The sequence below is a fragment of the Tupaia chinensis genome, unplaced genomic scaffold, assembly GCF_000334495.1.
Source record: "Tupaia chinensis unplaced genomic scaffold, TupChi_1.0 Scaffold148012_1, whole genome shotgun sequence".
NCBI classification, from domain to species: Eukaryota; Metazoa; Chordata; class Mammalia; order Scandentia; family Tupaiidae; genus Tupaia; species Tupaia belangeri.
In genome coordinates this window covers 817,417-841,823 of record NW_006207862.1, presented here as the reverse complement: position 1 = coordinate 841,823, position 24,407 = coordinate 817,417, and the positions used below count along the sequence as shown (strand labels likewise).

General features: G+C 41.0%; 1 protein-coding gene and 1 pseudogene across 6 annotated transcripts in view; one reads left to right on the top strand and one right to left on the bottom strand.

Annotated features, from left to right (window-relative positions):
- Window positions 1-24,111, bottom strand: part of CFAP70 (cilia and flagella associated protein 70) — a 93,871-nt gene extending 69,760 nt beyond the window's left edge. The window contains exons 1-6 of one of the 6 annotated variants that reach the window (XM_027768901.1): window positions 23,948-24,111; window positions 22,891-22,992; window positions 21,152-21,338; window positions 5,421-5,519; window positions 5,155-5,234; window positions 1,671-1,850 (exon numbers count right to left, since the gene is read on the bottom strand). In XM_027768901.1, the coding sequence (XP_027624702.1) occupies window positions 1,671-1,850; window positions 5,155-5,234; window positions 5,421-5,519; window positions 21,152-21,338; window positions 22,891-22,953 (609 nt within the window). In that variant the 5' untranslated portion in view covers window positions 22,954-22,992; window positions 23,948-24,111. Of the gene's footprint in view, window positions 1-1,670; window positions 1,851-5,154; window positions 5,235-5,420; window positions 5,520-21,151; window positions 21,339-22,890; window positions 22,993-23,947 lie in introns of those variants that run through there. The other 5 variants (XM_027768899.1, XM_027768900.1, XM_006170058.3 and 2 more) reach the window with 5 other exon arrangements.
- Window positions 13,305-14,467, top strand: LOC102481286 (ER membrane protein complex subunit 2-like; annotated as a pseudogene).
- Window positions 24,112-24,407: the final 296 nt, after the last annotated feature.

Genomic DNA, 24,407 nt, shown 5'->3' with positions numbered 1-24,407 from the left:
AATATATATATAAATAAAATAAAGTTAAATAAAATAATTCTTTAGCAACAACAAAAAAAAGCTTTAAAAAACAAAAAGCTCACACCAGGTGTGTGTGTGCATGCATGCCCAAAATCCCAAGAGGAGAATGGAAGAGAAGAGAACTGCAGCATGGCCATCCCCCTCAGGGAGTGATTTCTTTCTCTCTGTTTCTCTGGGGAAAAACACAAGCCCTATAACAAAAATCTAAAAAAAAAAAATTAAAAATTAAATTATATAATTCAGCAATTTCACTTCTGTGTACATACTCAAAAGATTTGAAAGCAGAGATATACAATTTCATTTTACTGAAGCAGAAAGAAAGAAGAAATAAAGCTGTTGAAATTGGATTCAAACTAAAAGGATAATTAATATTTAATGGAAGATCCTGAGATCAAGAACAGAAATCTATATTTATTAGAGAAAATATAATTTTTTTGGGGGGGAGAAGTTTTTGCTATGGGGCCTGTGTGCTCGTCAGAAAGACAGAGAGAGACCGAGAGACAGAAAGTGAGAAATCACCCCCCGGGGGGCTGGCCATGTTGTAATCCCTTCTCCTCTATTCTCCTCTCGGGACTTTGGGCATGCACGCACACATGTCCAGCGTGAGTTTAAGCCACCGGATCCGGGACTTGAACCACAGTTAACTACATGGGAGTCCAGCGACATAGCCATTACACCAACTGCTGGTGCCTAGAAATAGGTTCTTAAAGCTTGAGAAAAATATAATTTAAAAGTTTTTTGGGGGACAAGTTTTTGCTATAGAGCACATGTGCTCACCAGAAAGACAGAGACAGAGAGACAGAAAGCAAGAAATCTCCCCCCCCCCTGAGGGAATGGCCATGCCGTAATCCCTTCTCCTCCATTCTCTTCTCTGGATCTTGGGCATGCAGAACACATGCCATGTGTCAGTTTAAGCCACTGGGTCTGGGACTTGAACCACGGTTCACTACATGGGAGTCCAGCGACATAGCCATTATGCCAACTGCTGGCCTAAAAGTTATTTTTTAAGGGGCCAGCAGGAGACATGGTGGTTAAGGTGCTAGATCCCACAAGACTGGCTGCAAGGTTTGAGTCCCAGACCCAGCTGTTTGAAAATCATTCCAGACACATGTGCATGTATGCCTAAAATTCTGTGGAAGGAGGGATTGTAGCATGGCCACCCGGCTGGGCAGTGATTTCTTACTTTCCCTCTCTCTGTCTCTTGCTGGCGAGCAAATGCACACTATTGAAAAATAGCAAAAACTAAAACTAAAAAAAATTTTTTTTAGTTTTTGCTACAGGGCACGTGCACTCACTGGAGAGTGACAGAGAGAAGGAAAGTGAGAAATCACTCCTCAGAGGAGATGGCCATGCTGCAATCCCTTCTCTTCCATTCTCCTCTTGGGATTTTTGGCACATGCATATGTGCCCAGTGTGATTTTCAAGCCTGCGAGGACCAGGACTCAAGCCAAGGTCAATCATGTAAGAATCCAGAGCCTTCACCACCACACCACCTGCTGGCCTAATAAACTTTATTTTTTAAGCCTAAAATAAATCTTAACCATTAGCAGAGGGATGCTTTGAATGGAATCTTAGCAAGTAACAAAGAGAAGACCATGTGAATACAGACATGTTTGAATGTATCAAAATTTCTGGCAGCAGGGCTTTACCTCTCCATGTGATGGAACTTGCAGACCAACCATGTAGTTCTGCAGAGGTCCTATGGGAATGAAGGATTCAGGCACAGAATAGGCAGCCTCCAACGTGACCTTCAGTAGATTGCTCCCTAAGATCTGAGCTGTAGTCAGCAAGGGCTCTGCCACAAATACTTTAACTTCAAGACTGCACTGCTGTAAAAGAATTAAATTATGCAGCATTTTTGAAAATTATCAGAGGCCCTCTTTTTTTCATTATCTCATTTGAATCTCACATCGCCATTCAAGATAAGAAGGCTAAGCTTAATTGTTTCTATACAGAGGACTAAAATAACTCTTTATAAATTTATTTTATAATTTATTATTTATATTTAATTGTATATCTTTTTTTTAAGGATTTTATTTTTTTATTGGGGCCGGTAGGTAGTGTGGTGGTTAAGGGTGTTGGACTCCCACATGGCCAACGACAGTTTGAGTTCTGGACCTGGGGGCTTGCTTTCTCACTTCCCTTCTCTCTCTTTCTCGCTCTCTCTCTGGTCAAACTGAAATAAATAAATAAATTTCAATAAAACAATTCTTTTTTATTGAATTTTATTTCTTTTTAATTTGACCAGAGAGGGATAGAGAGAAAGAGACAATGAGAGAGAAAGAGAGAGAGAAAATGAGAAAGCAAGCTACTAGGTCTAAGACTCGAACCTTGATTGGCCATGTGGGAGTCCAGTGACCTTAACCATCATGCCACCTGGAGGCTCCTTAATTGTGTATCTTTGTGGAATACAATATGGTTTTTTAAAGCACCTACACGGTATATAATAACCAAATCAAGGACACTACCATTTTTACCATCTTCAACAAAGAAAATTATATTATGTTGCACACCTTTAATTTTCTTTTTACTTGTGTGTGAGTATGTATATATAAATATATATGTGTGTGTGTGATTTTACTCTGTTGTGGTATACTGCTCTGAAAACCTTTTTCTAGATCCCATGAGTTGGAGAGTGAGCGGAGAAGAGAAACTTATCCCTAATCTAGAGCCCTCCCCACTCTATCACACTGAGGTGAAATGTCTACACAAATACATATAGGAGACAAACCGGAAGATTCGATGCTGAAATGTCCATAGTAGGCACACATGAGTAAATGAGGTTGTGGGGCCTTTTTAACGGCCTATATTTTATGATTAGTTTTTGTAATTTAAATATACTGCTTTGTGATAAAAATATTTTTTAAAAATATGTATGTATCTATCCATGTATAGAGATATGGATCTATATATGCCTAAGTGTCTGACATATATGTCCAGATTTATGACATTTTTCACACAGGATACAACACAAAGTAGGTTAAAAGTGTGTCATGACTGCTAACGATAGGCTGGGCAATTTACTACAGTATTACGGATATAAAGATGAGGAAGATACGGTCCTTTCCACCATCAAATTCATGTCATAGTCCTGTGACTTGTACTAAATACTGCAATAGAGACATGTACCAAATCCAGTTAAGGAGCTCTAGGGAAGAAGTGAATGATTAATTGTTGGGCTGGGAGGAGTAAGAGATGGTGCCATCTGAGTTGACTTTTTGGGGATGAACAGGAGCATGTGCTCGTCATGATGGTGCAGTAGCAATGCAATGCTCTGTGATGCTGAGGCCACACGGGAAGGTCTGGATTCACGTCCTGAGGCAGCGCTGTGCACACTGTGTGCACATGCATGATAGTGATCTGGTCTGGCTGAGACTAGGGATAAGATCAGAGCTTGATGACACTGTGGGTGCTTTTCTCTCTCTGTCTCTCTTTTTTCTTTAGGGCACATGTGCTCGGAGAGAGACAGAGACAGAGAGAGAAAGTGAAAAACCACCCCCCCCCCAAGAGAGGATGGCCACATCACAGTCCTTTCTCGTGTTTTCTAAGGATTTTGGCCATGCTTGCACACATGCCCGTTGTGGTCTTTAAGCTGCCAGGTCCAACACTTGAACCACAGTTGGCCATGTGAAAGTCCAGTGCCCTAACCACCATGCTACATGCAGGCCCCCTCTCTCTGTCTATTTATGACTCTGTTTCCCTCTCTTGTGGAAGAAATTAATAAAATAAATTAAAAATAAAAACCACAGGAATTTGCAACTTTGATAAGAACAGAGAAAATAATTCTGGGTAAAAAGGGCTATTTATGTAAAGGGGGATTGAAATAGTATGGTGTATTCAGCTCAGGTGTAACCAAGCAGTTCAGGATTTTAGAACATACAATACAAGCAGAAGAGTGTTAAAAGATAAGGTTGAGGGAACCAGCAGTTAGCGTAATGGCTATGTCGCTGGATTCCCACGTAGTCGACCGCGGTTCGTGTCCCGGACCCGGTGGCTTAAAACTCACGCCGGGAGCGTGTGCGTGCGTGCCCAAGATCCCGAGAGGAGAATGGAGGAGAAGGGATTGTGGCGTGACCATCCCCCCTGGGGGGTGATTTCTCGCTTTCTGTCTCTATGTCTCTCTCTGACTGTCTGGTGAGCGCACGCGCCCTACAGTGAAAATCTCTCAAAAAAAAAAAAAGATAAGGTTGAAAAAGTGGGTGGCTTCCATTTATAATGTATGCCTGCCAAGAAACCTGGACCTTAACATGCGGGCAGATCTGTGAACTACATGGCACTGAGAACAGATGTGATGAGATTCACTTTTAAGACAGTGCACAAGCGGCAGGAAGGCTGAACTGGAGAGAGGGAGGCAGGGACAGGTACAGAGCTATTTATAACCTTTCAGGTGAGAGATGATAAGGCAATAAAGAGTAGGAATGACGTTAAGAAGAAACCCCAAAGACATTTAGGAGATAGGAAATGCTGGAATTGGTGAAAGCTAGATCTGGGGACTGGATGCAGTCAGCTTCTGAGGGAGCGGTCAGAAATATAACATAGGTTCTATGTGCTTTGATCTCAGGGATGAATGATGCCAGTAGTCTAAATAACTAAGATAAAAGGAAGAGTAGGTTTGAGGGAAGGTACTGAGTTCAGTTCTAGAATATTGAGTTTTAGGTGACTATGGGATATTATTATAGAGAAATTCAGTAGGTAGGTATAAAATCTAACATTTGGGAATTCAGGAGAGGGGCCTTGGGTGAAACTGCTGAGTTAGAAGTCTTCAGCTAGAGGTAGGCTATCATGCCCAAAAGTAGGTGATTTCATTTACTATTTGATCCAGGATGGATATTATGCAAGAGGCATTTCCATGGTTAAGCTTTTCTTACATCTACCCCTGAGCCAAGTAACTGGTACCCGCTCTGTGTCTACATGCACCCCTCCACCACCATTTAATCACAAAGGATTATAATCCATGACACGTAGATTGGGGGCCCTTCTGCCAGACTCTGCCTTATTCTTCTTGTTTTCTAGAACCTAGCACTGTGTGTGCTATAAAAAGAAGATGTCCAATAGACTGAAATGAACCTTAAGAACAGACAGATCTGTTACAATGAATGGCAGGCCAAAATATTGAGTTAAAACTCTGATTACCTTAGCGCCAGCTCGAGGAGTTTCTAAGGTTGAGCCCTGCACAGGGTGTAATGGAACCATCGTTTCAAATGAACTCTCCCCTACAAAAAGAAGGCCAAGTTGACCCAAACGAGAAAGGATAAAGTTACTACCTATATAGGCAAAGGCAAATATGTTCATTCCCCCACCCCATCCCTTGAATTCACTGGGGCTAGTTTTTGCACTTCTCTGGAGGTATATTTTACGAGATATGCTATTTCTGTTTTTGGGCAAATCACATATCTGACCTTCTAGTAAAGGAAGAAGGTCCACAACAGCCTGACCGAGAATTAAGGTCTTCTCATCTTTCTGTTTCTTTTCCTTTGGTAAAACTTCACTCATGGTTACTAAAAAAAATAAAATAAAATAAAAAATAAAAACAAAGAAAAGGACATTTCTAACTCACCTATAATCAAGATGCCACAAACAAGACATTGTCAAAGAAATTTAATCTATGAAAAGCAAACTTGAAACCAAAAAAGGCATCAACATTAGTGATTTCTGGTGGAAAATACCTCAGTGACTTTTAAACATTTTGCCTGCAAGCTATAAGAAGTGGATTTTAGGGACCAGCAGTTAGCGTAATGGCTATGTCGCTGAACTCTCACGTAGTCGACTGTGGTTTGAGTCTTGGACCAGGTGTCTTAAACTCATGCCGGTGCATATGTGTGTGTACCTAAGATCCCGAGAGGAGAATGGAGGAGAAGGGATTGCAGTGTGGCCATCCCCCTGGGGGGTGATTTCTTGCTTTTTCTCTCTCTTTCTCTTTCTGTCTGTCTGGCGAGCACACGCACCCTATAGTGAAAACCTCTCCAAAAAAAAGAAAAAGAAATGGATTTTACATTGTCATGTACATAGATATGTATAAAAGTAACTGTAATATATGATTATAGGATATTAGTCCTTACTTGCTCAAAACCTTTAGGTATTTCCTCCTCTATTTCATGTAAAATAAATTACTGGTCAGGATCCCCTCAATTGATTTTAGGGATGATTAAAAAGTCACAATCTTAAGTTTGAAAAACACTATTCTAGATCTTTCCATATCACCTAGCATAGGGTTTGGCAGAGCTTGGGTGATCACCAGAGTATGCAAGGTGTGTGAGAGGTTTTTCATTACCTCATTCCTGTGCTTAACACTTAGGAAAATGTCAAATACACAGAAAAGTAGAATACTATAATCAACAGCCATATTAACATCACCTAGATTTAGGAACTGTGAGTGTGTTGCCATATTTGCTTCCTTACATATGACTTTGTTTGATGAAATATTTTCAAGTAAGTTACAGACCTCAAGACACTTTATCCCTAAATACTGAAGTATACAGATAGAAAATATGACATTTTCCTACAAAACTATAGTACCTTTGTCATATTTAATAACTGAACAATAATAGCATCAAAAAACTCCTTAATTCATTTAATATCCCATCTATATTTTTTATTGGTGCTTCAAGATTTTTCACATAATCAAATGGAACTATCATGACTTTATTTTATTATTTATTTATGTTTTCTTTCTTTCTTTTAAGAGAGATTTTTGTTCTCTGGTGCACTTACTGGAGAAACAGAGACAGAGAGAAAGTGAAAAATTACCTTCCAGGGGTGATGGCCACGCCACAATCCCTTCTCCTCCACTCCTCTCTTGAACTTCTGGGCATGCAAGCACTCATGACTGGTGTGAGTTTTAAGCTGCCGGGTCTGAGACATGAACCACGGTCAGCCATGTGGGAATCCAGTGCCCTAAACACTACACCACCTGCCAACCCTGTCCAGTTTATATTTAACATTTCCCAGTTATCCCCAAATTTATTTTGTAGCTGGCTTGTTCAAACCAGAATCCAACCTAAAACAACACGTTGCATTTGGTTGTCATGTTTCTTACATTTCTTTTCATGTAGAACAGTCCCTCTTTTCCACATACTTTTTCTCCATGACATTGATTTGTTGAAGACATCATATCAGTAGTTATATAGAATATCACACTTTCTAGATTTGTCCTTTTTTCCTCACGGTGTTTTATTTGTTTCTCAATCTCTGTGCTTCTTGTAAACTTAGGTTCAGCTCCAGCATTTTAAACAGAGGTAATACAGCTTGATAACAGAATTACCTACATGGTATGCTATAAAACTCTACCATCTTTGCCATATGACAGATGAAAATGGCATGCAAGTGTAATTTTACTTCTTTTATTGAAGTGAAGTTGAAGCTGTAGCATCCCTTTGGACTGCACTACTAAGAAAAACTGTAATCAGAAAAACCAAGGTGGCTTGGTTTCTCACTTTCCCTCTCTCTGTATGTATGTGTCTGGTGAGTGCACATGTCCTTTAGCAAATTTTAAAAACCAATAATAATAAATTTAATTAAATTAAAAAAAATTTTTTTTTCACTATGCACCTGAAACCCACCCTCTACAACCCACTCTCTACCCTCCACTCTCCGGCCTTACAGTTGCGGCACTACACTTACCCTCTCTGCTATCAGATCTTCGGATCTCTCCATTTCTGCCATAGAGTGCAGATATTTAGTACAAACTCAGTGGAGTTATATGATGTGTATCTTTCCAAGTCTGGCGTACTTTGCTCAACATTAAGTCTTATATAGAATTCATCCACTTTGCATCCAACAATAGGATCTCATTGTTTCTTATAATTGAGCAATATTTCACATGGCTGACAATTTCAAGTCCCAGATCCAGTGACTTGAAAAACATGCCAGTTGGGTATGCGTACATGCCCAAAAGCCCAAAGGGAAAAAGAAATGGAGAAGTGCAGGACCAGCAGTTAGCATAACGGCTATGTCGCTGGACTCCCATGTAGTCGACCACAGTTCGAGTCCCGGACCCGGTGGCTTAAACTCATACTGGGCGTGTGTGCGTGCGTGCCTAAGATCCCGAGAGGAGAATGGAGGAGAAGGGATTGCGGCGTGAACAGCACCCCTGAAGGCTGATTTACATGGGAAGGTTCTCAGTTGGTTCCCAGAGGCTTCCCTAAATATTCCAGGCATGGGCATACCATTATCCAAAGTGGCTAGAACTCCTTGTACATCTAACATCAAGACCCATTTGGAGGGACCAGCAGTTAGCATAATGGCTATGTCGCTGGACTCCCATGTAGTCGAACGTGGTTCAAGTCCCAGACCCGGTGGTTTAAACTCGCCCGGTGCGTGTGCGTGCATGCCCAAGATCCTGAGAGGAGAATGTAGGAGAAGGGATCACGGTGTGGCCATTCCCCCCTGGGGGGTGATTTCTCACTTTCTGTCTCTGTCTGGCGAGCACACGCGCCTTATAGCAAAAACCTCAAAAAAAAAAAAAGAAAAAAGAAAAAAGAAATGGAGAAGTGATTGTGACATAACTGTGTCCCATGGGGGTGCTTTCTACTTTCCTTCTCTCTTCGTTTCTCTCTCCAGAGAGTATACACACTCTCTGGCAAATTAAAAAAAAAAAAGAAAGAAAGAAAAAATACTCAGGAAAGCTTTAGCGAAGAGTCCTTTTCCACCATGACAATGCTTTTGCTCATACCTCTTATCAGACAAGGGCAATATTGTGAGCATTTTAATGGGAAATCACTAAGTATTCACATTATAGTTCTGATTTGGTTCCTTTGACTCCCTTTTGTTTCCTAATCTTTAAAAAAATGTCTTAGAACCATTTTAATTGTATTAAGTATTATTATTAATTTGAACACAGAGAGAGGGATAGTGAAAAAGCAAGCTGCCAGGTCCAGGACTTGAACCATAGTCAGCCATATGGGAGCCAGTGCCTTAACCACCACACCACCTACCAACCCCTTGTTTCTTAATCTTAAATTCCCAAGACCCTCAGCTCTTCAGGGATAGACTAAACGGCTGTTACATAACATTGCTTGCTAAAGTATCTGTAACTTGATGGAGCTTACACTGAGAAATAAACATATATTTCTCCTTTTTCTTCTTTTTAAGAGTTTTTTGCATTAAGGCACATGTGTGTGCTGGAGAAAGAGAGAGACAGAGACGGTGAGAGGGAAAGTGAGAAAGCACCCCCAAGGGGAGATGGCCATGCAGCAATCCTTTTTCCTCCATTTTCCTCCTGGGACCTTGGGCATGCACGCATTCACACCTGGGGTGATTTTCATGTCACCAGTCCAGGACTCGAACAGTGGTCAGTCATGTGGGAGTCCAGCAACATAATCTCTACACCGTAGACTGGCCCTATATTTTTCTCCTTTTCACAGACACAAGAGTCTTGCTATGTTGCTGAGGTTGTCCTCAAACTCACAATATTCCTGCCTCAGTCTCCCAAGAAGCTGGGATTATAGGCATACACCACTACACTCAGGTTATTTTTATCTTTAATTTTATTCTTCCATGAACTTTTAAACTTAATTTAAATTTTTTAAGAGAAATTTTTGCTATAGGACACATGTGCTCACCGGAAAGACAGAGACAGAGAGCAAAAAAGTGAGAAATCATTCTCCAGAGGGAATGGCCATGCCACAGTTGCTTCTCCTTCATTCTCATTTCAGGATTTGGGGCATGCAGGCACTTACATCCTGCGTGAGTTTCAAGTTGCCAGGTCAGGGACTTTAACCGCAGTTAGCCATGTGGGAGTCCAGTGCCTTAACCACTACACCACCTGCTGGCACCTTCCATGAAATTTTTGAAGTCTTTTTTATGGTTTAGATAATCATTTGTTTCCTAAAGTTTCATGTTTTGGAATTTGTTTCCCAGTATAATGGTTCTGGGAAATAAAAAAATACTTAAGACTTATGGCCTCATGGGTGGAGATTGGACAATGCAAGTACCACTCTCATGAATGGATTATGTCTCAAAAGACCCAGTACTTTCTAGCTCTCTTGAGAAGGGGTTTGTTCTTAAGAAAGTAGGTTGTTATTAAAGGAAGATGGTAAGCCAGCTCTGTGGCACAGTGGTAAGGCACTGCTCACGTGAAGGTAGGTCTTACTTGGTGACTGCTAGATCAAATTCCCAGCCTTGTCAGGCATGTATGCATGGCCCATGGTCTGATTGGGCTGAAAGACTAAAGGAAGGGAATTAGAGTGTGATCAGACCCTACGGAGGGTGCTCCTCTTTTTCTCTCTCTTTATGAATAAAAGGGGAAAATTTTTTGAGAGAGATTTTTGCTATTGGGCCTGTGCACTCACCAGAGAGACAGACAGAAAGCAAGAAATCACTCCCTGGGGGGAAGGCCATGCTGCCATCCGTCTCCTCCAGTCTCCTCCAGTCTCCTCTCCAGATTTTGGGCAAGCATGCAAATGCTCCCAGTATGAGGTTTAAACCACTGGGTCTGGGACTCGAACCGTAGTCAACTACATGGGAGTCCAGTGACATAACAATTACGCTGTCTTCTGGTCCCAAAAGGGGAAAAATTTTAAAGTGTTTTAAAGAGCCTACTGAAATGCTTTCAGAAGGAACCAGCAGGTGGCATAGTGGTTGAAGCACTGGATACTCCTACATGGCTGACCACAATTCAAGTCCCAGACCTGGTGGCTTGCTTTCTCACTTTCTCTCTCTCTTTCTCTCTGTGTGTCTCTCTCCGGTAAAATTTTAAAAATAAAAGAATGAATAAATCATATAAAATATTTAAAAAAAAACAAAGAAATGCTTTCAGAAAAATAATACACTATTTGGGATTTGCTTCAAATTGATACAGAGCTAGGGCTGGAAGGAGGCAAGAAACTTAGAGAAAACAAAAAAAGCTATGAGTTGAAGTGTTTAAACCAGATGATAAATTGATGAGAACTGACTGAATTATTCCCTTTTTGGATTATGTTTAATATTTGCTATAGAAAATAATTAAAAAATAATTAAGTGAGAATGAACAGGTTTTCATATGTTTAAAGAACCATTATAGTTCCTTTTTGGTGAACTTTTCATATTCCTTTTATATGTTCTATGCATTTTTCTATTAGATTTTTGGTGTTCTTCTTACTGATGTAGACAAGCTCTTTAAAGGCATGTTTGCCTTCCATCTAGAAATGAATTGTAAATTATGTCCCAGTTTGTGGCTTGTCTTTTATAGTTGCCTCATAAAATACACTACTTTATTTCCTTCTGGTTTCTACAGTTGTGAAATACTTAGAAAGGTTTCACGAGTCTATGGTTATTTTATTTATTTATTTTTGGGAGAGGTTTTGCTATAGGGCACGTGCGCTCGCCAGACAGACAGAGAGAGACATAGAGACAGAAAGTGAGAAATCACCCCCAAGGGGGGATGGCCACGCCGCAATCCCTTCTCCTCCATTCTCCTCCCGGGATCTAGGGCCCGCACGCACATGCGCCCGGCATGAGTTTCAAGCCACCAGGTCTGGGACGCGAACCGCGGTCGACTATGTGGGAGTCCAGCAACATAGCCATTACGCTAACTGCTGGTCCCACTATTCTATGATTATTTTAATTCTATGATTTCTTACAGTGCTTACATACTTTTAAGTGTTTTTTAAATAATTATTTATTTAATTCCATTTCTTGTTATTGTTATTATTATTATTTTTAACTTCATCAGACAGAGACAGAGAGACAGAAAGGGAAAGCGAGAAAGCCACCAGGTCCAGGACTCGAACCACACTAAGCCATATGGGAATCCAATGCCACTATCCAACACGTCACTTGCTGGCCCCCATAGTTTAAGTTTTTATACACTCCACTTGGAATCTATTTTGGTTGTAGTTTTGAGATATTGGTTACTTTTTTGTTTTTTACATAGCTACCCAGGTGTCCCCACATTATTTATTACATAATGCACTTTTCCCCCAGTGATCTGATATGTCAGCTTTTAAAAAAATTATTTATTTGGGCTGGCAAATGGCATGGTGGTTAAAGGCGCTGGATTCCCACATGGCTGACTACAGTGTGAGTCCTGAACCTGGTGGCTTGCTTTCTCACTTTCTCTCTCTTTCTCCCTCTCTGGTCAAACTGAAATTAAAGAATGGATAAATAAATGAAGTTAAATAAGATAATTCTTTAAAAAAATATTTGTTTAATTTTTATCTATTATTATTATTGTTATTATTTTAATTTCCTTTAGGACATGTGCACTCACCAAAGAGAGAGAGAGAAAGTGAGAAAGCAAGCCACCAGGTCTGGGACTCGAACCGTGGTAGGCCATGTGGGAGTCCAGCGACCTTAACCACCACACCACCTGCCAGCCCCACTCCTTCTTTTTTTTTTGAGAGAGATTTTTGATACAGGGCACATGTGCCTGCCAGAGAGACAGAAAGCAAGAAATCACCTCCCAGGGTGGATGACCATCCCACAATCGCTTCACCTTCATTCCTGTCTTGAGATTTTGGGCTTGCATGCACACGTGCCCATGTGATTTTCAAACTGGTGTGTCCAGTACTTGAACTGTGATTGATCATGTGGGAGTCCAGAACCTTAACCACTACACCACATGCTTGCCTCTAGAGTTTTTTGGAGAGGGTTTTTGTTTTGTTTTGTTTTTGCAATAGGGCACGTGTGTGTGCCAGAAAGACAGAGAGAAACAGAGACAGAAAGCAAGAAATCACCCCTAGTGGGGATGGCCACACCACAACTCCTTCTCCTCCATTCTCCTCCCGGGATCCTGGGCACACACGCACACGTGCCTAGCGTGAGTTTAAGCCATTGGGTCTGGGACTTGAACCACAGTTGAATACATGGAAGTCCAGCAACATAGCCATTACACCAACTGCTGGTCCCGCCCCCAGACTTTTTTATTATTAGCTATTCTGATAGGTTTGTAGTAATATCTCCTTGTGGTTTTGGTTTGCATTTCTCTAATGGTTAAAGATGTTGAACATCTTTTTATAAGCATATTCAATCTGTATATTCTCTTTGGTGAAATATCTCTTCATTTCTTTTGCCCTCTTCTAACCAGATGGTTTGGGAGTTTTTTATAGTGAAGTTTTGAGAATTCTTTATAAGGTCAGCTCTTTGTGCCGATGGTTTGTATCTACAGATCCAATCAACTGTGGATCAAACCTTGTTGCTGGTGTGTACTATGTAGCTAGGCAAACAATGGTACTGAACACGTACAGACCTTTTTCCTTGTCATTATCCCTAAACAATACAGTATAACAGCTATTTACACAGGATTTACATTGTATTAGGTATTATAAGTAGTCTAGAGAGGATTTAAAGTATACAGAAAGAGGAAGATGGTGAAGGTCTCAGAGCTTTACCATGTCACTTGGGAAGAAATGTGAGATTTTTTTTTAGAGGTTTTTGCTATAGGGCGCGTGCACTCATCAAACGGACAGAGACAGACAGAGAAATAGAAAGTGAGAAATTACCCCCCAGGGGGGATGGCCACGCCACAGTCCCTTCTCCTCCATTCTCCTCTCGGGATCTTGGGCACGCATGCACACGCGCCCAGCATGAGTTTTAAGCCACCGGGTCCGGGACACGAACCACAGTCGACTATGTGGGAGTCCAGCGACATAGCCATTACGCTAACTGCTGGTCCCGGTAATGCAAGATAAAATGAGAACATGGAAAGAAGAAAACTCACGCAATAGTGAGCAAACTGTAGAAGTGGGGGAAGAATTAATTAATAAATATGCATCTAAACTTGGAGGTGATATTTGGATCATCTATGAACAGGTGATGATTGCAGCCTTGGACTATGGTCGGGATGATTTGGCATTGTTTTGTCTTCAGGAGTTAAGAAGACAGTTCCCTGGCAATCACAGAGTCAAGCGATTAACAGGCATGAGATTTGAAGCCATGGAAAGATATGATGATGCTATACAGTTATATGATCGAATATTACAAGAAGACCCAACTAACACTGCTGCAGGAAAGCGTAAGATTGCCATTTGAAAAGCCCAGGGGAAAAATGTGGAGGCTATTTGGGAACTGAATGAGTATCTGGAACGATCTGTTGGAGACCAGGAAGCCTGGCATGAACTTGCAGAACTTTATATCAATGAGCATGACTATGCAAAAGCCGCCTTTTGTTTAGAGGAACTGATGGTGACTAATTCACACAACCATTCATACCGTCAGCAGTATGCTGAAGTTAAATATACTCAAGGTAGACTTGAACCTTAAACTTACAGGCAAGTATTTTGCACTGGTGTTGAAACTGAGTAACAGAAGTATAACAGCTTTGTTTGGCCTTTACATGTCAGCTAGTTATATTGCTTTTAATCCAAAAGCAAGTGCAAAAATGAAAAAGGACAATATGAATTATGCTAGTTGGACAAGTATTCAAATAAACAGAGCTTATTGGTTTGCAGGTCCAAGTAAGAAGGAAATCATATACTCTCTTAAGGCAGTTGAAGACACGTTGGAAACATTGCAGATCACCCAGTCTTAAGGTTTCAAAAACTTTTTGCCATTAGATTTCACAATTGCACAGTTGAACTTACTCGTCTGTGACTTATTTACCAAATACCCAGTACTATTTGTATACTAATTTCTGTTAAGAAGGTGGTTGTAAAGAATGTTTATATAAACCAAAAAAATGCCTTTTATTGCTAAGCAAGAAAATATGGGAAATCCATAGAAAAGAGATTTAAAAGACTTACTGATTATACATCAGTCTCTTCATATCACATAAATGTGTGTGTGTTTATATAAGAAAATAACTGCTTTTAAACCACAATCTGATGTACAAAAAACCTTGTTAAATAAACCACAATGAATTATTAAACTTGTGAAAAAATAAAGTATACAGAAAGATATGCATAGGGTACATGCAAAGACTATGTTCTTTGATATAAGCTACTTTTGCATCCTCAGATTTTGTTATCCTTGAGGCAAAAGCAGTCCTCTGCAAATACTGAAGGATGACTGTATATTATATGTATTATCACAGTGTAGTTTGCAAATACTTTCTTCCACTCTAGCTTGCCCTTCACAGGGCAAGAATTTTAAATTTTGGTGAGTTCCAGTGAATCAGATTTTTTTTTTTTTTTTTTTTTGCTAGAGCGTGTTTGCAGAAACAGACAACAGAGAGAGAAAAAGAGAGAGAAAGAGCAGGGACCAGCAGTTAGCGTAATGGCTATGTCGCTGGACTCCCACATAGTCGACCGCGGTTCGCATCTCGGACCGGGTGGCTTAAGACTCACACCGGGAGCGTGTGCATGCGTGCCCAAGATCCCGAGAGGAGAATAGAGGAGAAGGGACTGCGGCGTGGCCTTCCCCCCTGGGGGGTGATTTCTCGCTTTCTGTCTCTCTGTCTCTCTGTCTGTCTGGCGAGCGCACGCGCCCTATAGCAAAAACCTCTCCAAAAAAAAGAAAAAAGAAAGAGCGAGAGAGAGAGAGAACCCCTCGGGGGGATGGTCACAACACTATCCCTTCTCCATTTTCCTCTCGAGATTTGGGGCATGCATACACATGAACCTGGCATGTTTTTCAAGCTGACAGTCCTGGACTTGAACCATGCAGATGGCCATCTGGGATCCAGTCACTGTAATCTACGTGTCATCTGCTGGCTTTGCTTTTTTTCTTTTTTAAGCTATGAATGTCTAATTGCTCTAGCATCATTTGTTGAAGGGCTATTTTTTCTCTAATAAATTAGGTTTACATTTTTGTAAAAATGTCATTTGGGTGGGTCAGCAGGTGGTAGAGTGGTTAAGGTGCTGGATTCTCACACTGCGGTTCAAGACCCAGACCCAATGGCTTGAAAAATCACCCGGGCATAAGTGTGTGAGTGCCTGGCCAAAATCCCAAGAAGAAAATGGAGAAGGGATTGCAGTGTGGCCATCCTCCCCAGGGGGTGATTTCTCACTTTCCTTCTGTCTCTGTCTCTCTTCAGCAAGCACATGCACTCTGTGACAAAAACCTAAAAATAAACAAGCGAACAAACAACCAAAAAAATCAGCTGGGTATATTTGGACGAATCTATTTCTGTTTTATTCCACTGATCTATGTATCTATCCCTCCACTAATACAATTTCAATTAATGTATCTAAACACTGTCTTGAAATCAAGAAACTTATTCTTCCCACTTTACTCTTTTCTAAAATTGTTTTAGCTATTCTAGTTCTGCTGCCTTTTCATATAAATTTTAGAATAGCTGGGGTCCAGCAGGTGGCATGGTGATTAAGGCACTGGACACTCCCACATGGTTGACCACAGTTTGAGTCCCAGACATGGTCGCTTGCTTTCTCACTTTCTCTCTCTCATCAAATTAAAGTGAATGTATAAATAAAATTAAGTTAAATTTTTTTTAAATTTTAGGATAGTCTTGTCTGCATCTACAAAAAAAATCTTGTGGAAATTTTGATAGGAATTACATTCAACCTGTTCATCAATCTGGGGAGAACTGACGTGTTAATTACGTGGAATCTTCCATGACACTGTATATCTCTTTATTTATAGATATTTTGATATCATTCATTACCAGTGTGTAGTTTTCAGCACTTAAATCCTATGTATGTTTTGGAGTGTTTAAAAGTTTTTATTTATTTATCTGACAATGAGAGAAAGAGAAAGAAAGAGAGAGAAATCACTCCCAAAAGGAACCTGATGCCATGATTCGCCCCCAGCTTTTGCTAGCCCTGGATGGTGGGCATGTGTGTGCCTGGTATACTCAGGGAGGTCTCTGGACATGAATTTAGAAACTTCCCACATGGGATTGCATTTTACTGCCACCACTGTCAAACCCCTCATACAGATTTTGTTAGTACACTAAGTATTTCATTTTTACTGTTTATTATTATTACTACTTTTAAAATTACCAGAGGGCATATATGCTCACCAGAGACAGGGAGAGGGAGAAAGACGCTCTGATGGGGAATGGTCACACCACAATGCCTTCTCCTCCATTTCTCCAATCTGTTGGGATTTTGCACACACATGAATATGCACCTGGTGTGATTTTCAAGCCACCAGGACCAGATCAGTCATGTGGAATTTACTTCATTAACCACTAGGCAAGTACTAAGTATTTCATTTTCTTTTTCTTTTAAAGATTTATTTTATTTAACTTTATTTATTCATTCATTTATTGTAATTGGACCAGACACACACACACACTCACACACACACACACACACAGAAAATAAGAAAGCAAGCCACCAGGTCCAGGACTGGAAACATGGTTGGCCATGTGGGAGTGTCCAGCGCCCTAATCACCACACCACCTGCTGGTCCCAGTACTTCATTTTCTTAAATTTAATTTTTTAGGTTTTTTTTTTTTTTTTTGGAGAGGTTTTTGCTATAGGGCGCAAGCACTCACCAGAAGACAGACAGACAGAGAGAGACAGAGAGACAGAAAGAGAGAAATCACCCCCCAGGGGGGATGGTCACGCCGCAATCCCTTCTACTCCATTCTCCTCTCAGGATCTTGGGCATGCATACACACGCGCCCGGCGTGAGTTCTAAGCCACCAGGTCCGGGACACGAACCACGGTCAACTACGTGGGAGTCCAGCGACATAGCCATTATGCTAACTGCTGGTCCCCAGTTTTTTAGGTTTTTGCCATAGGGCACATGCACTCACTATAGAGAGACACAGAGAGGGAAAGTGAGTAATCCCCTCCCAAGGGGAATGGCCATGCTGTAATCCATTCTCTTCCATTCTCCTCTTGGGATTCTGGGCACACATGTACATGTGTCTAATATGTTTTAAACAACTGGGCCCAAAACTTAAACTGCAGTTGACCATGTGGGAATCCAGCGCCTTAACCACGACACCACCTGCTGCCCCCAAGTATTTAATTTTTAAAAGCAATTGTAGGATAGGGAAATGGAAGAGAAGGGATTGTGATGTGACCATACCCCATCAAGGGAGCTTTCTCCCTCTCCTTCTGAATCCAACAAATGTACATTTCTGGCAATTAAAAAAAGTAATAAATAGGGACCAGCAGATGGCATACTGGTTATGTCGCTGGACTCCCACTGTAGTTGACTGCATTTCAGTCCCGGACCTGGCAGCTTAACGCTCATGTTGGGCGTGTGTGTGTGTGTGTGTATGTGTGTGTGTGTGTGTGCGTGCCCAAAATCCAGAGAGGAGAATGGACGAGAAGGGATTGTGGCATGGACATCCCCCCCAAGGGTGATTTCTAATTTTCTGTCTCTCTCTCCCTGTCTCTTATGCAAGTGCATTGGCCCTACAGCAAAAATCTCTCTTAAAAAACAATAATAAATAAAAGCATCTGTAAACAGTATATTTATTTTTATTTTTATTTTTTGGAGAGGTTTTTGGTATAGGGCGCATGTACTCGCCAGAGAGACAGAGAGAGAAAGAAAGCCAGAAATCACCCCCCGAGGGGATGGCTACGCAGCAGTCCCTTCTCCTCCATTCTCCTCTAGGGATCTTGGGCACGCACACACACGCGCCAGAGTGAGTTCAAGCCACTGGGTCTGGGACACGAACCGCAGTCGACTACATGGGAGTCCAATGACATAGCCATTATGCTAACTGCTGGCCCCACAGTATTATATTTTTAATATTGGTGTCAACGTATTTATTAGTAGTATACAGAAATATAATTGATATACATTTACCTTTTATCCTGTGATTTTTGTTTAACTCATTTTTTAAAAAATTATTTAACTTTATTTATCTATTTATTTTAACTTGACCAGAGAGGGACAGAGTGTGGAGGGGAGTGAGAAAGCAGAGCCACAAGGTCTGGGATTCGAATCACAATTGGCTATGTAGGAGTCCAGCGTCCTTAACTATCACACTATCTGCAGACCACAGATTCCTTACTACTTTTTTTTTTTGGAGAGATTTTTGCTACAGGGTGCCTGAGCTTGCCAGAGAGAAAGCAAGAAATTGCTCCCCAGGGGGAATGGCAATGATGCAATCATTTCTCCTCCATTCTCCTCTCCTCCTGGGATTTTGGGCATGCATGCACACGTGCCCAGCATGAATTTTAAGCCACTGGTCCAGGACTCGAACTGCGGTAGACTACGTGAGGGTCCAGTGACATAGCCATTACACCAACGGCTGGTCCCAGGACAGTGTTATTTCTTCAAGTTTGTATGCCTTTTATTTCCTTTCTTATCTTACTGCACTGTCAAGAACTTCTAGTTCAGGCCAGCAGGTGGCATGGTGGTTAAGGTTTTGGATATTCCCACATGGTCGACCAAGGTTCAGGTCCTGGACCTGGTGGCTTGCTTTTTCACTTTGCTTTTCTCTTTGTGTCTGCCTTTCTCTGATCAAATTAAAATAAATGAATGAATAAATAAAGTTAAATAAATAATTCTTTAAAAAAAAAAAAAAGAACTTCCAGTTCTATGTAAATAAGAGTGTTAATATAGACATCTTTAACTTGTTCCCAATCTTAGGGGGAAAACATTCAGGCTTCCACCATTAAGTATGATAGCCTTTATTAGGTTGAAGAAATTTCCTTTAGTTATATTTTTCTGACAATTTTTATTATGAAATGGTATTAAATTTTATCAGTTGTTTACTTTGTTGATTGATATAATCATGCTGCTTTTCTTCTTTGGTCTGTGAATGTGGTGAATTTTTTTTTTAAAGGGTTTTGCCAGAGGGCATGTGCACTGGTTGAAGAAAGACAGAAAGAGATGATAGAGAAAGAGGAAAAATGAAAAATCATCCCCTAGAGGGTCTGGTCATGCCAGAATCCCTTCTCCTCCATTCTCTCCTGGGGTTTTAGGCACACGCACACAAACAGCCTGGTGTGAATTTCAAGCCACCAGGTCTGGGACTTGAACTGTGGTCCATCATGTGGGAATCCAGCACCTTAACCACCATGCCACCTACCAATCCCCATGTTGATTAATTTTCAAATATTGAACCAGCCTTGAATATCCAGAATAAACTCCAGGCCCTGATATGTAATTCTTTTTATATGTGCTGAATTCTCTCTTTTTTAATGACCAGAAGACCTGTATGGCGACCAGAGTCAGAGAGAGAAAAAGAGAAGACATCCCCCAGTGGGACGTGGTCACGCTTCTTTCTCATTCATTTCTCCATTTTGTCGGGATTTGGGGCATATACATGCACATACACCTGGCATGTTTTTAAAGCCCTGAAGCTGGAATTCAAACTGCAGTCAGCCATATGGGATCCAGCTCTCCTAATCAGTAGGCTATGGGGCTAGTCCTATATATTGCTGAATTCTATTTGCTAATATTTTGTTAAGGACTTTTGTGTCTATACTTATGATATTGGTCTATATTTTGTTTTTTAAAAATAATTATTTTATTTATTATTACTACTTTTTTTTTTTTAAACCGAGAGAGAGAGGGAAAGTGAGAAAGGAAGCTGCCAGGTCTGGAACTTGAACCACAGTCAGCTGTGTGGGAGTCCAGTGCCCCAACAACCACAGCATGCCTAAGATCCCAAGAGGAGAATGGAGGAGAAGGGATTGCGGCGTGGTCATCCCCCCGGGGGGTGATTTCTCACTTTCTGTCTCTCTGCGTCTCTCTGTCTGTCTGGTGCGTGTACGCGCCCTATAGCAAAAAAAACCTCTCCCCCCCCAAAAAAAAAAATTAGTAGGTCATGGGGGCCGGCAGGTGGTATGGTGGTTAAGGGTGCTGGACTCCTACATGGTCTACCGTGGTTCAAGTCCCAGACCTGGTGGCTTGCTTTCTCACTTTCCCTCTCTTTTTCTCTGTCCCTCACTGGTCAAATTGAAATAAAGTTGAATAAAATAATTCCTAAATAAAAAAGAAATTAGTAGGTCATGGTGACTACTGTCAGAATGTAGGGTCCAAAGCACACTACACTGGGACAAGTGGATGGCATAATGGTTACGTTGCTGGACTCCCACAGAGTTAACTGCGGCTTAAGTCCTGGACTTGGTGGCTTAAAAATTACATTGGGCGTATGTGCATGTGTATTCAAAATCCTGAGAGGAGAATGGAGGAGAAGGGATTGCAGTGTGGCCATCCCCCCAGGGGGTGATTTCTCGCTTTCTGTCTCTCTGGTGAGCTTGTTGTGTGCCCTATAGCAAAACTCTCTAAAAAATAAATAAAAGTACACTACATTAATACTAGAATAAGAAGTTAAGGTGTCTTCAATTGTCCCAATAAAAATGCTCCTCATTACATTTTTAGAACCACAAGGACTTACAGAACACAGGTTTGTGGGCGAGGTCATATAAAGTGATTCCTCCTTCAGGATTGAACTCAAAACTGCATGTGAAGTTGTATTTTGCAGTTCCTTCTGGAGAAACAGTAATTTTTGCAGAGTCTCCCAGAACCACGTGATTGAATTCTGCACGAATAAAGGTAACTGGAGTTTCTCCTTTAAACCCTTTCTGTTGGCAGAAACAGATCACTTTACAATTATACTCAAAAAATTTCCTACACATTTGGTAACCCATTTTGACTATTTTTCTATTTTTTATAATTGCTATTTTTTCCTAACAAGTTACAACACAAATACAAAAAGAGTAGATAGAAAATCATTAAACAAATCTAGTTGTAGCTAAATGCAACATTCCATTAAATGACATTATGTCGGAGTTTTGAAAAATGACATTTATTGTGTTTTATCTGATTATAAAAAAAATTCTTGGAAAAGACAAAATCACATAGGAAAATGAATGACTTGTGCTCTTGCTCTAATATGTAAGCACTATTAACATTTTTAACATATTTTCTAGGGTTTTATTCTGAATATATACACATGTATAGACATATATACACACACCACACCCCCACATCTGTATATACTTTTTTTAATATATATTCACTTTAAAACAAAGTGGAGATGTGGTAATCACATCGTAAGTTTTTTTAAACTTTATAACACTGAATATTTTCCCATTTCATTATACTCGCAAAATTTTTTAAGAATTATTTTAACTTTAAAAAATTTATTGTTATCATTATTATTTTCCAGTTTGATCAGAGAGAGACAGAGATAGGGAGGAGAAGTAAGAAAGCAAGCCATCAGGTCCAGGACCTAAACCGCAGTCGGCCATGTGGGCGTCCAGCACCTTTAACCATCATGCCACCTGCTGGCCCCTTATTCTCACAATTCTTTCTTTTCTTTTTTTCGGAGAGGTTTTTGCTATAGGGCATGTGTGCTCACAAGAAAGACAGAGAGAGACAGAGAGACAGAAAGCAAGAAATCACCCCCCAGGAGGGATGGTCACGCCGCAATCCCTTCTCCTCCATTCTCCTCTCGGGATCTTGGGCACGCACGCACATGCGCCCGGCGCCTCTCACAATTCTTAATGGTTATATTACACTGTAGTTTCATTATTTAAATTTATCAAATGGAATTAATCACATGGGAAACTGGAAGAATTCAGAACCTTCTCAAGAGAATGGGAAAAAAGAAATTACAGGGCCAACATGGATGTGGAGGTTAAGGATGCTGGATCCCACATGGCTGTCTGTGTAGTTCATGTCCTGGACCCCGTGGCTTGAAAAACATGTCAGGCTCATGTGCATGTATGCCCAAAATCCCAAAAGGAGAGAGCAATAGAAGAGAAGGAATTACAGCATGATCATATCCCATGGTGGGGTGCTTTCTCACTTCCCCTCTTTCTCTCTTCAGCAAGTGTACATGCCTTCTAGCAAAAATTTTTTAAAAGAAAATTATATATGAACCAATATCTAGGAAAATTAAAACCACTTCTTGTCTCACCCCCTTTAAGTTAGGTATTCAAATTGCCAGGTATTTTAGACACACGATAATGTGACTTACTGATTACAGACTAACAACAAAAAATACTGAGGAGGAAGGCCAACGCTATGTAGAGCCAGGAGGTTTGGGGGTAGAGAATGATGCAAAATTCCATTCCTCCCACTGGTGCTCCCAAATTAGAGACTCTGTGGATTTCCAAAAATAAACTTTACCAAATCATATCCATCTGTCACAGTGATCTGCACAAGTCTGCCCGTTGATGGCACCTGGTCCATATCAGTAGTTAGGCAAAGTCCCTCTGGTCTCTCTAGTTTCTGTAAATAGAATCAACAGATCTGTCCCCTCATGTACCAGAGCTGCACAAGTACCCACAGCACATGGTAACCAACAGCAGGGTGAAACTTAAATACTAGTCCAGCATTGTTTTATACTCCTTGCCAACCTTTACTGCGGGATAGTCAATGCATTAAGGAGCTGGTCACAAGGATGATCATACTGATTCATGTTAAAAAGATTCTTACACATGTAACTATCCTATTAAGGACAAATCACCCCATGACAGACTAGAAATGCCATTCCCTCACTTCCCACTCTCATATCCTTCAGTGTTTTTGGTAACTTGTTTTTAATCTTAAAAGTTCCCCTCAAAGATTCATTTCTATTTTTAAAAAAGCTATTTTGAGACAATGAGTCACAATAAAATTATATACATATATATAATACATAAAAATATTATCTATATCTATCCTACATAGTCACACAGGGTGGTAGTCCATTGGAAAAGCTCCTGTTTTATTTACTCAGATACATTTTCTAATTATTTTATACTAGGGACAAATATGTTCTGGGTTAGTATTTTTCAAAGATTATCTGCACCTAGTCACATTTGAACTTGTCCATGATTTCTTCCTGTGCAGTTCTCTCCCTTCTCTCCCACTCCATCTCTACTTCGGCCAACCCTACTTATCCTTCAATATCCAGCTCAAATCCCTCCTGGTCCTGGAAGCTACTCCGTCAGAGCGTTTGTCTGCTCTTGAACTGGTCTACGAACTGGGGAGCTACTGTGCTGACTGGTGGAGGGGATCTCATCCAAAGCTGGTGAGTGTCAGTCCACCTTTGGGAGGGGACCTGGGGACCTGGGGACGGCGGGAAGGTCCGTGCCTAGCAGGGTGGGCGGCCTTTTGGTCTGGAGTCTCAGGGTAGTGTGGCCGTAGGCTCGGGGTGGTGAGGCCGAGAAGAGGGTTCTCTGAGGAGTTATAGTTATCTTACCTACCAGCGGCAACCGCAGTTTTGCTTTCTGCAACTATAGCAACCAGTTACCTCTCACGAGAACTTCCTGCCATGACCACAACTTTATTCTAAGACTCGCGAGAGCGTTGGCGGGGAGGCTGCAAGGAGCAGGAAGCAGGGAGCTGGTTGCTGGCTGCTGGCCGGGCTTCTGCGCCTGCGCTCCGGATGGGCCAGAGCGGCAGCGCCCACCCTTTTCGGGTCGCTGCTGTTTCCCTGAATGTTACTTTGGCGGAAGTTTGGGTTATGTGCAATTTCCCACTTCTCTGTTTTGTCTTTTCGACGTTTTATGTCAACATTTTTTTCGTAGGTATGAGGAGAAAAAACAAAAGCAAGTTTATGTAAAGGAAAAAAGCCTTTATTGAACAGATTTGAAAATAGATCATTTAAATCTTTCTGCATGAGAAATGTGGATAAAACAGTATTTAGAGCCAGACGGTGG